General features: G+C 43.7%; 1 protein-coding gene across 1 annotated transcript in view; it reads right to left on the bottom strand.

The window, feature by feature from the left end:
- LOC144818836 (uncharacterized) overlaps nucleotides 1-12,380 on the bottom strand; it is a 1,999,126-nt gene that overhangs the window by 1,401,734 nt on the left and 585,012 nt on the right. The window contains 1 exon segment of the mRNA XM_078676624.1: nucleotides 8,458-8,612. Coding sequence (XP_078532750.1) covers nucleotides 8,458-8,612 — 155 coding nt within the window.

Here is a 12,380-nt window from a genome sequence, read left to right as displayed (position 1 = left end):
ACTTGAAGTACATTTTTGTTTTACAATTTGCTATTAATTATTCCTCGTGCATAGCGGAGGTCTGTGTGCAGATCTATGCACAGTCGCCTCCTAATGGTGTAATGGTAGTGAAGGATTAAGATATCCCCGACACTTCTAAAATGAAGACATCTAGTTTTAGATAGCATGCATTTCTGTAGGTGTGTTTCTTTGATAGAAAAATGCAATGCTGCATTTAAATTAAAAATAGGTAATGTGATTAGAACAAACCTGTAGAGTTTCATCATCAACAAAGATCACTACACTACTAGCAAGTATAGGACATAGGAACCAGTTAATTATCTTCAGTAATGCTCTTTCAAGTGGATGCTCTAACCACAGATATCTCAACTTTGAATATTCCCAAGCACCAGAATGGATTGGACATTTTTCACAGCAGTGACCCCTCACACAGTTAGGTGGCATCCTGTGGCTCCATGCTGCTGTCCAATGCGAAATTGGCAAAAAAAAAAGAGCTGCATATAAGCACCCCTTCTGCATGCAGAAGTCAGTTTCTTTCTTGAATGTGTCTGTGGACATGGAGTCCAATAATATTCAGAAATAATGGGGGCAGATTCCTAAACTGGGACTTAGTATATTGTAAAAAAAAAAAAAGTTAATTCCACAGAACGGGCAGGTGAGGGCAGTGAGGAATCTGCAGTTATATAGAGTATCGACCAGAAAGAGCATTTTAAAAGGTAACTTGTTCTTCTGATGGACTCTTCTTACCATAGATTCCTCACTTTTAGACTAGATACCACACTAGTACTTTCCAAAGTGGTGGGTCTGTGCAATGGCTCAGGTTAAAAGTTCCTGCAAGACTGAATTTGCAAAATGACTATTCTGTCGGACATGGCTGCCAAGGCAGTAGTGAATAATGAAGATGTGCACTGATGTCCACATTGCAGCCCGAAATATCAAGAAAAGGTACTCAACGAGCCAACACAGTGGTAGCTGCCTTAGCCCTAGTGGAGCAGGCCTTCAGTACTTTCAGAGGTTGATTCTTAGCCAATGCAGAGCATATCTGAATGCTGAGTAATATGCAGCTTGGCAGGCTCCTTTTCTGCACTAATTTGACTTTCTTTGCACAAGAGAACCCCACAAAAGGCTGACCGTTCAGCCGATGGTATTTGGTGCAATTCAAAAGCTCAAGACTCTCATGGGTCCAGCATATTAAGTTTTTCCTGCTCCTTCAAGGGGTCAGGAAAAACAAAGCAAGTTGGAAGACTGATGAATTTCCCAATGTGAAAAGGACTCCTGAACTTCAGCAGAAAGGTCCCCCTCATCTTCAACACCAATTTATTTGGGTAAAAGGTGGTGTAAGGCAGTGCACCATGAGACCTTTGGGTTCACTCCCGCATTGAGAAGCAGAAACTGCTGCTGCAGGGAATACAGCTTTCAGTTTCAGTAGATTTGCAGGACAGCTGTGCATCGATGAGGGAGCCCATGAGGAAAATAATGATCAAACGGAGGTCCCGCCATGGGCATTACAACAGGTGTGGGAGAAAATGTGTGCCAAACCTTCTATAAACCTTGTCACAACAGGTAATTGGTTTGCTTGTAGAATACCCGGTCATCTGTGAAGGGATCTAGACGCTAAGCAAGTTTACATGCATCACATCAATGCAGGTGGGTGGTTTGCACCAAAAGCCAGGTCTTCAGTCTCTTGCAGTAGAGAAGATGATACTGATGTGCAGTGGGAGGTTGTGTCACACTTTAGGACTGATGTATCAGAAGGCACAATTTCCGGCTCTACTCTGTGCACGTGTGGGATGTGTGAAGTAGAAGTCAGCTGAGAGGAGGGATTTTGCTAGTGATAAAGGAGATGAGCTTGTTCAGGTAGTCAGATCCTGTGTTGTGTAGTGCTTCCAATGTGTGGGTGAGGAGTCTGAACTGGGTGCTTTTGTGTATTGCCAATGCAGCTCTTTGAGTTGTGGTGGTATATCAGTCCTATGTAGATGGCTCAGGAAGGGTCTGGCTGCTGCATTCTGGATGTTTTGTAGCCTGATTCCTGCGCAAAGGGTGTTTATATAGTCCAGCCTGATGGTGAAGAGGGTCTGTGTGACACTTTTCTGGTGCATCACTAGAGCCATTTAAAGATCTTCCTTAGCATCCCAGGATGTGGAAGCAGGAGGCTGTGATGGCATTATCTTGTGTGGACATGTCGAGCTTGCTGTTGATGATCCAGAAGTTCTTGACAGAGCTTGGGGTGGGTACGAGGTCGGCCAGCCACCAGGATGAGTTCCAGGATGAGGAGATTTTTCTAAAGATCATTGCTTCTGTCTTGTGGTTGACACAGTTGGACTTCATTCAGGTGGCAAACATTTTTCTTGTGTTTGCGGTCTTGTCTGAGAAGGACAGTACGAGTTGTGTGTTGTCGACATACGAAAGGAAGTTGATGTTGTAGATCACATCGGCTGGTTGAGTCATATGTGTTGAAGAGGTTAGGGTCAAGGTATGAACCTTGATGCACTCAGCACATGAGTTTGAGGGCTTCGGTGGTGTACGATGTAAGACTGCCCATTTAAGTTCTTTCCGTTAGAAGAGAGTAGATCCAGTGGAGAGTGGATCCTTGAATGCCAATCCCATATAGGCATCTGTTGAGGGTGGGGTGTGATATCATGTCAAAGGCCGCAGATAGGTACAAAAGGATGAGCTCTGTGGTCTTGCCTCCATCCACGATCATGCGAATGTACTCTGCGGTGGCGATGTGTGGTATCCATCCTGTGGCTGGGTCTGATATCAGACTGTTACTGACTAGATAGTTGGTGATGAGTCTGTTGAGTTTATCTAGAACCTTGCCCAGGAATTGTAAGAGGCAGATCAGTCTGTAGTTGGCGTGGTCGGTTGGCTCTGCAGATGGTTTCTTGAGAGGGCGAGACTGTGGTGTGTTTCCAAGCTTCCTGGAAGGTGGCTCAGTCGACAGGCATCTAGGATCAGAATGAGAGCTTTGTTAATGGGGGGGGTGAGTCCTTTGTTAAAGGCGTTGTGGGACAAGGGTCCAATGGGCCACGTTAGCAGATTGACCTCATTGTAGCGAGGGGTTAGTCTCTGGTGATGATAGGCCACATAGTCAGGGCCTATTCTTCATTCGAGGAGGCAGGAAGACTTGCCGCAATGTCAAAGGGGTCTGGGTGTCTAAGTCAACTTCTATCAAAGTGGTTTTATCATAGAAGAAATCCAATAGGTCGTTGCAGGGGTCTTTAGAGGAGATGATGTTGGAGGTGGCTACAGGTGAGATGAAATCTCTGATGATGGCGAACATTTCTTTGCTGTTGCAAGCATTGATGCAGTCTGCAATGGCTATGCGCTTCGTCTTAAGCATTTCCTGGTTGGAGCATCTCAGGGAAGCTTTGAACACATTTTTGTCCAGTCTTGGCTTGTTCTCCACTTGCTTACAGTGCCATTTTATCAGCACTTGTTCTTCTGTGTATCAACTGGCTTGTGTCTTAACAAGGATGGTTGTTCCAGCAAACTCAAAAAGGCTAAAAGAGATGACAAATAACCTTTAACAATGCCACTGTAAGTCCTTACTAGGCCATGGATAAAACAAACAAGACATCCAACAGTTTGGTCATTAATGGATCCATATTGTGGGAGGCCACAAACTTGTCCCGCATTCAGCATAGGCATTCTTGAGAGGCACCCCTTGCAGCAAGACAGAAATCCACAATTTTGAGAGGAACACAGTCAACTGCTGCCACCTAATATCAACATATGGAAGTGCAGATTGCACAGGCCCGGGTGTAAACCCATCCGCTGCTGCAACAGGAAATCATGAAGAAATAACCCGCTCAAAGGTCATTCTCATAGCTCAAGGTTCTGAATACCACACTCTTTACCCAATGTAGAGCCACTAAGATGACTTATACAAAGGCATAACTGATTTTATGAACTCAGGAGAGGCAGTGGCAGAAAGTCATACAGGAGTCCAATGCTCTACTCTTTTCGGAATATGTTTCAGAGAGAGAGCCTCCATGATCGCCGATTTGGGCTTACCCTGGCGTCGTCCTGTTGCGACCCTGTAACACGGACATCGGCTCTCTGAATTCGGACTGCTGGCACGGGCTAATTTGAGCAACGACTTGCCCCTTGACAATCACGCACTGCCTCGGCAATTTGAGGTTTAGTGTAATAAGGCAATTATTTATTTGTCCAGATGATGGTTCCCATTACCCTTTAGGGGAACCGAAACGCCGTCGACTTGCTCATGCACCTTATACAAACATATTTGGTTCTTTAATTTGATGTAATGGTGCTATTCGATATTTTCTGTGCAATGAATGTGTAAACAGAAAAACGTTAGTTTGCCTTAAAACCTTTCCTATTTTTCTTCAACTGTAATCACCCCGCTAGTGTTGGGCAAAGGCTTGTGTACCTCACAGGGGCATTGTGGAAGGTATTCTTGTTTTATTCTGGATATTTGTTTAATAAGTAAACTTGAAGGACCTCTGTCCGGCTGGACATGTCACTCCAAAACATATATTTGATTTTGTCTATGTTTATTGGTTTTGAACTGTAATTTTGCATGGGACCACTGTTGTTTTAGAAAATAGTTAGGAACTCCAGCACACAAACATTTTCAAACTGTGCGTGCTCAATGGTGGCGAAAAGATCTAGAAAAGATTTCCTCACTTCTGTAAGATGCCATGTCCCCAGCGATACTCCAGGTGGTGATGGCGGAGTTCATCCCTGCTGCAAAACCACAGGGTGGTGGTGATTTAATCACTAATGGCATTGCTGTCAGGGTGAGGAAGTGGGGGAAAGGCAGTGAACGGTTCTAAATTCACATTTGAAAGCTAGCACTTAAAAACATTTTTTTGAATGAACTGTTATAATCTGAAAAAGGCTATCATTTTTACGCGTTCTCGGTCTTTAAAAATAAAGTTGTTTATAAAGTGAAGTACATCCATGTTACTTTCTTTAACTGCAATTAACCTATAAATAAATGCTTTCTGTTTATTCAACATTTCTTTTAAATGTTAAGGCCAAGTTGAATAAACAGCAGCCCAATGCTGCTGTTGACCAGAGGCCGCATTTAAAGTTCAGGAGGGGAGCATGCGGCCCCGGGTCATACTTTGAGTATTACTGTATTAGATGGTGTATTTGCTTGAAATAGTGTGCATACACCTGCTTGACCCACTAGAGATTGCTGTCTGGCATGTACATCCACAGAGTAGTGTTTGGTAAAAGCTTGCGGGTTTGACCAGGTAGCCACTTTACAAATGTCTTAGTAATATATCCCTAAGAAGGCCATTGATGTTCCCTTTTTCCTTGTAGAGTGAGCCCTTGGAGCTGTGGGGAGGAATCTTTTGCTTTTATGTAGCAAATATGGATGCATTTAACAATCCATCTCATGATTCCTACTTTGAGATGGCATTACCCTTCCTTAGGTTTGAAAAAGCTACAAATAGTCATCGAGTTTTTCAAGGTTTTAGTTCTTTCAACATAGTACATGAGGGCCCTTTTAACATCGAGTGTGTGTAGTGTCCTTTCTGCTAAAAAAACAGTAGATCTAGTTCTTATTTAAGTGAAAAAGAGAAAAGGCTACCACTACAGCTAGGCATATGGTGAACACACATGGGGTGTTACTCCAAATTAATCAATAGGAGTGTAGGGGGAAGAGGTAAGGCCGCCCCCCACTCAAACAACTGTAAACAAAACACGCCTTATCTATTACTAATACATCAAAGCTTCATGACCAACATAGGTAATCTGATGAACCATCTAGATCCTTCAAGTGTGTTAAATAACACTAATCTCATGGGTCAAGGATGTAAGTTTTAAGAAAGACAGACACAGGTCCCCAAAGCCACAAAATGTGTGAAGACAGAGAGAGTGCCTCACGGTCGTAACTCCCGAGGGGGTTCCTGGTTAACAATCACCAGTGTACCCACTTATTATCGGTCACTCTCTCTGTATATAGTGTGAAAAATGACCAAAAACAACCAAGTGTATAAATAATAATAGTGGTATGTAAAGAAAATAACCAACACCAATGTGCACTCTTGTAAATCATGTACCAGTGCACCTATAACCCCAAGAAATAAACCAATGTGTTAGGTTCAACGAAAATTTAAAAGTATAGGAAGTATAGGGTAAGGGTTGCTAGCCCTCTATCTTTATTCTGGTGCTGCAAGCCTCCCAGATAAAAAATGGGTTTTCATATACCATCCATATTCAGAAAGTGCCAGTTTCTGAATATGGATGGTATATGAAAACCCATTTTCATAAACTCCCAGACTGCATCCATAAAGGTTGAGACATTTTTAAAATGACCAAGCCTTTAAGAAATCAAAAGCTATCTTAAAAGATATTACCAAAATAAAACATGAATATATAAACATTTATATATATATATATGAATCCAAACAAACAATCTCGAACCTCCAACCAGTGGCGAACAAAGACCAGCGAATCCCAAAGTAAGATATATATATATATATATATATATATATACATATATATATATATATAGATATATATATAGATAGATATATAGATATATACATATATAGATATATACATATATATACATATATACATATATATACATATATATATATACATACATATATATATATACATACATATATAGATACATACATATAGATACATACATATATATATATCTCTTTAGACATATAAATATGTATATTGCATGAAACATGGTAGCATGAAAATTTGCGGCTTCTGAGGTGTGCTCCGCAGGACACAGTGAGCTGGCCCCAGTGGATTGTGGTCTTTGGGTCCTTATAAGGCTCTGAGAGGAGGGCTGCGAACCACCATCCTCTTTAGATATACAAGTTGGCCTAGGAAAGGCTTGGAAAGGGGTGCTGGCAATCTCCCTCCACTTATTTGAAAAAATCTGCCTCAGGCATGGGGACCCCGGGATCTTATGAGGCTAGGGGAGGGGTCAGTACAACCCACTCCCCTTTTTTTTTCCATAAGGTGGGCCCAGGGAATAGGGTCCCCTGGGCTTTGCAAGTCTCAGGATAGCGGTGCACCCCCCCCCCTTTCCTTTATATTATATGGCAGGGGATGGGGTTACTGGGGCTGAAAGTGGCTCAGGGAGAGGGACCCACGCATGCCCCCTCCCCAAATAACTATACCCAACGATACCCGGGCCTTGACCCATCCTGGGGTTTCCTATTAAAAAGCAATGGTGGGCGCTTTTTTTTTTTTGCTGCGATCCCGCAAGGGTACTTCAGGATCGTGGTAAAAACAACAAAAGAAAGGTTAAAAATCCATTTGGCCCAGAGGTGGGAGCACAAGGGATAGAGGTCAGCATATCACACAACCGTCCAGATATTCAAGTATTTGTGTACCTACATTTCTCAAAAACCAATGGATGGATTTACATGAAAATCACAAACCGCATACTTCCTGGACCAAGAGCTGTCTTTCTGCCAAACTTGATGTGATTCCATTCAGCAGTTTTTGCGATCTCTCATTCCAAAAAAAAGTTAATGGAAAATGCATGGAGATATTGCCTCTGACAACCCTCTAGCAGTATACACTTAACAACAGACACCTAGATAGTAGTTTACAAGGAATACGCCAGTCACCTTTACAGACTAGATCTAGACTAGATAGACTTAAATGTTCTAAAACAGACACTGGCCACCACTCAGAAAAAGGTCATTTGGAATCCGTCTATAAGAGCAAGTTAAGACAAATTTTGTTTTTCTTTATGCAGATTTTCAGAAGATTAGTAATGGAGAGTTGGAACGTTGGTGTGAATTGGGTTCAGAGGTTGTGTGTGTGTGTGTATGTATTTGAGTGACCATGTAAGTGTGAGTACGCAAGAGTATGAATGAATGTACGAGAATTTAGTGATGTACTTCTTAATGTACGTGCACAAGCGCCCTTGGAGAAATCTCGCCGACAGGAAAAACGATAGTAACCAACAGAAAAATTCTCAAATACGGAGAACATTTTCAGTTTTGTTTACTAGGTCGGTATTGAGACATACCTAGAATTCCAAGCATGTCTTGACATACTTTGACTGATGAAGCATCATGGTTCCAAGAAAAGAAAACGTGCATTGGCCATGTTTATTGATAAGTTGACATTTTGCAGTTTTAGATGACAATATGCTGTTCTCAAAGCTTTCTGGAAACAACACAGCAAGGAGAAACTTGCAACCAAAGTACACATTAAAAAATGCTATTATATTTTTCTGGTGTCCACATTTCGTAAACATAAGTAAATGGAGGACTTCACAAACATAACGTATATTCTCTGTACTGTCAGGACACATTAGTGGATGCCAAGTCAAGCATTCTCGAGGAGCAGTGATAGGATCTGGTGGCTAGTCGAAGATAGGTTCATGTATCACCCTTGGAGTGAGGGGACATTTTTAAGATTCAGACCTCGAAAAGAAAGGATAATGGCTTAAAAAAATATGGGGCCCTTTATTAAGAACATCATAATTACCTGTTTTTTTAGCCTGTCAACTTTACTTGGCAACATTTTGTAGTCCGATAGCACTTCGACTTCTTTTTGTAAATCAGACTTTTCTTCAATAACTTTATCCAGCTGTTGTTTCAAATCATTAAGGTTTCTTTCCAATTCTAAACGTGAGACAAGATCTAAACGGCAAGGAATAAAGAAATGCACATCAGGAGTAGAAACGCTTAAAAAAATTGGCTTCATCATTGGTATCTTTGTGATTTTCATAATCTTTAGAAAAATTCCGGCAGACTAGGAGATACGCAACTTTAAAAACCCACACACATCTATCCACACACACACACATCTACACACACTAGATGTTGGGCTCAGTCTTCCGCGACCAGATGACAGAAAACAGTCTGCCCCTCTTACCCAACTCCCCCTTCTCCAACTAAAAATATACCACAGGCAGAGATTCACCCTTCAAACAGTATTAGTCTTTACGGCTGAAGAAAAAAAAAATCATGGAACTGTAGGACAACCATAGCTTACACGAGGTCGTCAAATCCGCTAGACAAAAGGAAGCCTGTATTGTGGTTCAAGGTTTAGAGGATGATACAACGTAACAAAATGGATGTTCCATGCTTGCCCTCTTTTTTCAAGGGTACAAAAATGGACAGACTGTGGATATGACACACAGTGCAAGGAAAAGAGCAAAAGTCAAACGCCCAAAAGATGTTCGAAGTGTAACAAGTTTATCAGTGTACCAAAGGCCAAATCAATAATAACTTGGTATACATTTCATATGGAGGTGGGGAAATGGTAGCCTGGAACGGTCTGGTACACACGGGCATAGTCACAAAGGAAAGGAGAGCAGAGCTAGGGGCTTACGCGGTTCTCCCTGGAGACTGGGAGGTTGAATGGAGCCTGCACAAAAAGTAATAAGCTTGGGGGTGAACACAACTGTAGGGATCTTGTGATGCAACAACAAAGAACCAACGTCGGACTCCAGTAGCCGCATCTCTTAGCTGTGTTCCCTTAGTAGATCTAAACAGTATGGTGAGATTTGGTGTGCACAGTCAGCTCCTGCACCTGGCGTTGAGAGATGCAAACTGCTATGCAGATGTACAATACTTTGAGAAAAGTAGAGCGGTGCACTCGTAGACATTTGTCTGTTTTAATAATAAAGACTGACCAGTCGTTTGTGATAAATTGGTTCTTTATTTCATAATCCATCAAACTGTGCAAAAAGCCTCAGCCTACGCGTTTCGTACAAAAGATTGAACTTCGTCAGGGCTAATAATATCATGGGCGTACTGTGGTTGCTGTTTAATCTGCGTCGGAATACCTAAAGTAGCCACGTAAGGCCCCAGGGCGATGTTCGATGGTGACGTCATGTGTCAATCAGCGACTCGACCAGCAGAGTGGGCCTCCTGGATAAGGGCCCGAATATAGAACCAGGAGCAGTAGAAGTGAAATGCTCCTTCCTCGTATCACCTCATGGCAGAAAGGAATTCTATCTGGGGCCTATCAAAACAGTAATTCTTCTGTTTTCTTCTTTACTGGGTTCCAACATTTTTTTTCATGCTGCATGAAATCAAACATAGCCACAGCCAACATGTTTTGTTTTACGGAACCTGCTCATGGCAGATTAACTATAATGAAATCTGCATCATCAAGATTACTTCAGCCATGAACGCTTCCCCAATTTTGTATCCCAGTTCTATATAGAAATTATATGCCTTAAGACCTTACTAGTAACAGGATATTTGTCTAATTACTGTGCGGATAGCAATGTATTATGGTATAAATGCGAGAAATGCAATTTGACAAACCGTATCCTAAAGCACTTTGTTACTGTAAACTATCAATGCAATAAAAATGTTTTTAAAAAATCAAGATTACTTCAGAATCTACAAACGCACAAGTAACTACTTGTGTAACGCTATATCTGTAAGAGACATTAGTTAGTATTAGATTCCTTACCTTAGAATATCCCCAGGCGTCAGACTGGATCCGGAAACTTTTGCGTAGCAGTACCCTTGCGCGTCGGTAGGCGTCGTCTGCGGCTCCGCGTCCGTCGTCGGCGCCGTGATGACGTCGTCGGAGTACTTAGACGCCGCCTCCGCGTGCTGACGTCAGTTCTTAGACACAGCTTTTCCGTGCCAGAAACGCAGAGCCATGTTAAAAACCAACACTGGTGCCATTGAAACTAGGGCCCTGAAAGGGGGTAACCCTAACCCTAGATATTGGTTCGCAGAACGGGGAGGATGGGTGGGTCGGTAAGGAATCTAATACTAACTAATGTCTCTTACAGATATATCGTTACACAAGTAGTAACTTGTGCATCTGAAAGAGACACGTTAGTATTAGATTCCTTACCTTAGAATAGATACCCCAGCAATACCAACTCCGGTGGTGGGTCTGCGAACCAATAATCACATGAGAAAGTCCTGGAGGACAGAATGGCCAAAGAAGCCATCCCTCCGGACTTCGCTGTCAAGGCAGTAGTGTCTTGCAAACGTGTGCAGCGATGCCCACGTAGCTGCCTGACAGATGTCTTGTAAGGGCACTCCCCGGCCCAGGGCAGTTGTAGTCGCCGTGGCTCGGGTAGTGAGCCCGCAATCCAACAGGGGGCTCCTTTTTAGCCAAGGAGTAGCATGCCTGGATACACAAGATGATCCACCGGGAGATGGTCGTCTTGTGCACCGCTTTCCCCTTCTTAGCGCCCACGTAACCAACAAAGAGTTGGTCATCCACCCGGAACTGGAGTGTGCGATCAAAGTAAAATGAGAGCGCACGTTTTGGGTCCAGACGGTGGAGCCGCTCTTCCTCTTTAGAGGGATGCGGTGGCGGGAAGAAGGTTGGCAAGGTGATAGACTGCCCGATGTGAAAGGCTGTGACAACCTTGGGCAGGAAAGATGGCTTAGTACGCAACACCACTTTGTCCGGATGGACAGAAAGGAAAGGTGGAGTACAAGAAAGGGCCTGGAGCTCACTCACTCTCCTGGCAGAGGTGATGGCCACCAGGAAAGCAGTCTTAAGAGTTAGAAGGCGGAGAGGACAGATGTGAAGTGGCTCAAAGGGAGCGCACATCAGAAACGTAAGAACCAGGTTCAAGTCCCACTGAGGCATCACAAACGGAACAGGAGGGAATGTGTGTGTGATGCTCTTTAGAAATCTATTTACAATAGGGGACTTGAACAAAGAAGGTTGATCAGGCAGCCTTAGAAAGGCTGAAAGGGCAGAAAGGTAGCCCTTGATAGTGCCCAGAGCAGATCCCTGCTGGGCAAGAGAAAGAAGGAAGAGAAGAACCTCAGAAAGAGGGGCAGCAAGAGGATCCACAGCCTTTGCTGTGCACCATGCCACAAATCTGTTCCACCTGCAGGCGTATACCGACTTTGTGGAGGGACGCCTGGCTGCCAGAATGACGTTACAGACTTCAGGAGGCAAGTCAAATGGCCTCAACTGTGGCCGCTCAATCTCCAAGCATGGAGGTGGAGATTGGACAGGTTCGGGTGGAGGACCGTCCCCTGCTGCTGCGACAGAAGATCCTCCCGAAGAGGCAGACTAATCGGGGGGTCGACTGACATGCTGAGTAGCTCGGGATACCAGTATCTTCGTGCCCAGTCCGGAGCCACAAGGATAACCTGGGACCGGTCGCGCCTGATCTTCAGCACTCTGGGCAGAAGTGGTATAGGCGGAAAGGCATACAATAGACCGCAACTCCACTCGCGACGAAAAGAGTCTCCGAGCGAGTGCCGCCTTGGAAATTCCAACGCGCAGAACTGATGACATTGCTGATGACATTGCGCGTTCTCTTCTGTGGCGAATAGATCTAACCAAGGCTCTCCCGACTGCTGAAGGAGGCCTTGCGCCACGTCACAGTTCAGACGCCATTCGTGATCCATCATGCACCGACGGCTGAGTTCTTCCGCCCTGGCATTCGGAGAACCTGCCAGGTG

Source organism: Lissotriton helveticus, chromosome 2_1 (assembly GCF_964261635.1).
Source record: "Lissotriton helveticus chromosome 2_1, aLisHel1.1, whole genome shotgun sequence".
Classification (NCBI taxonomy): Eukaryota; Metazoa; Chordata; class Amphibia; order Caudata; family Salamandridae; genus Lissotriton; species Lissotriton helveticus.
The sequence above is the reverse complement of the archived record's forward strand: the minus strand, read 5'-3'. Positions and strand labels throughout refer to the sequence as shown.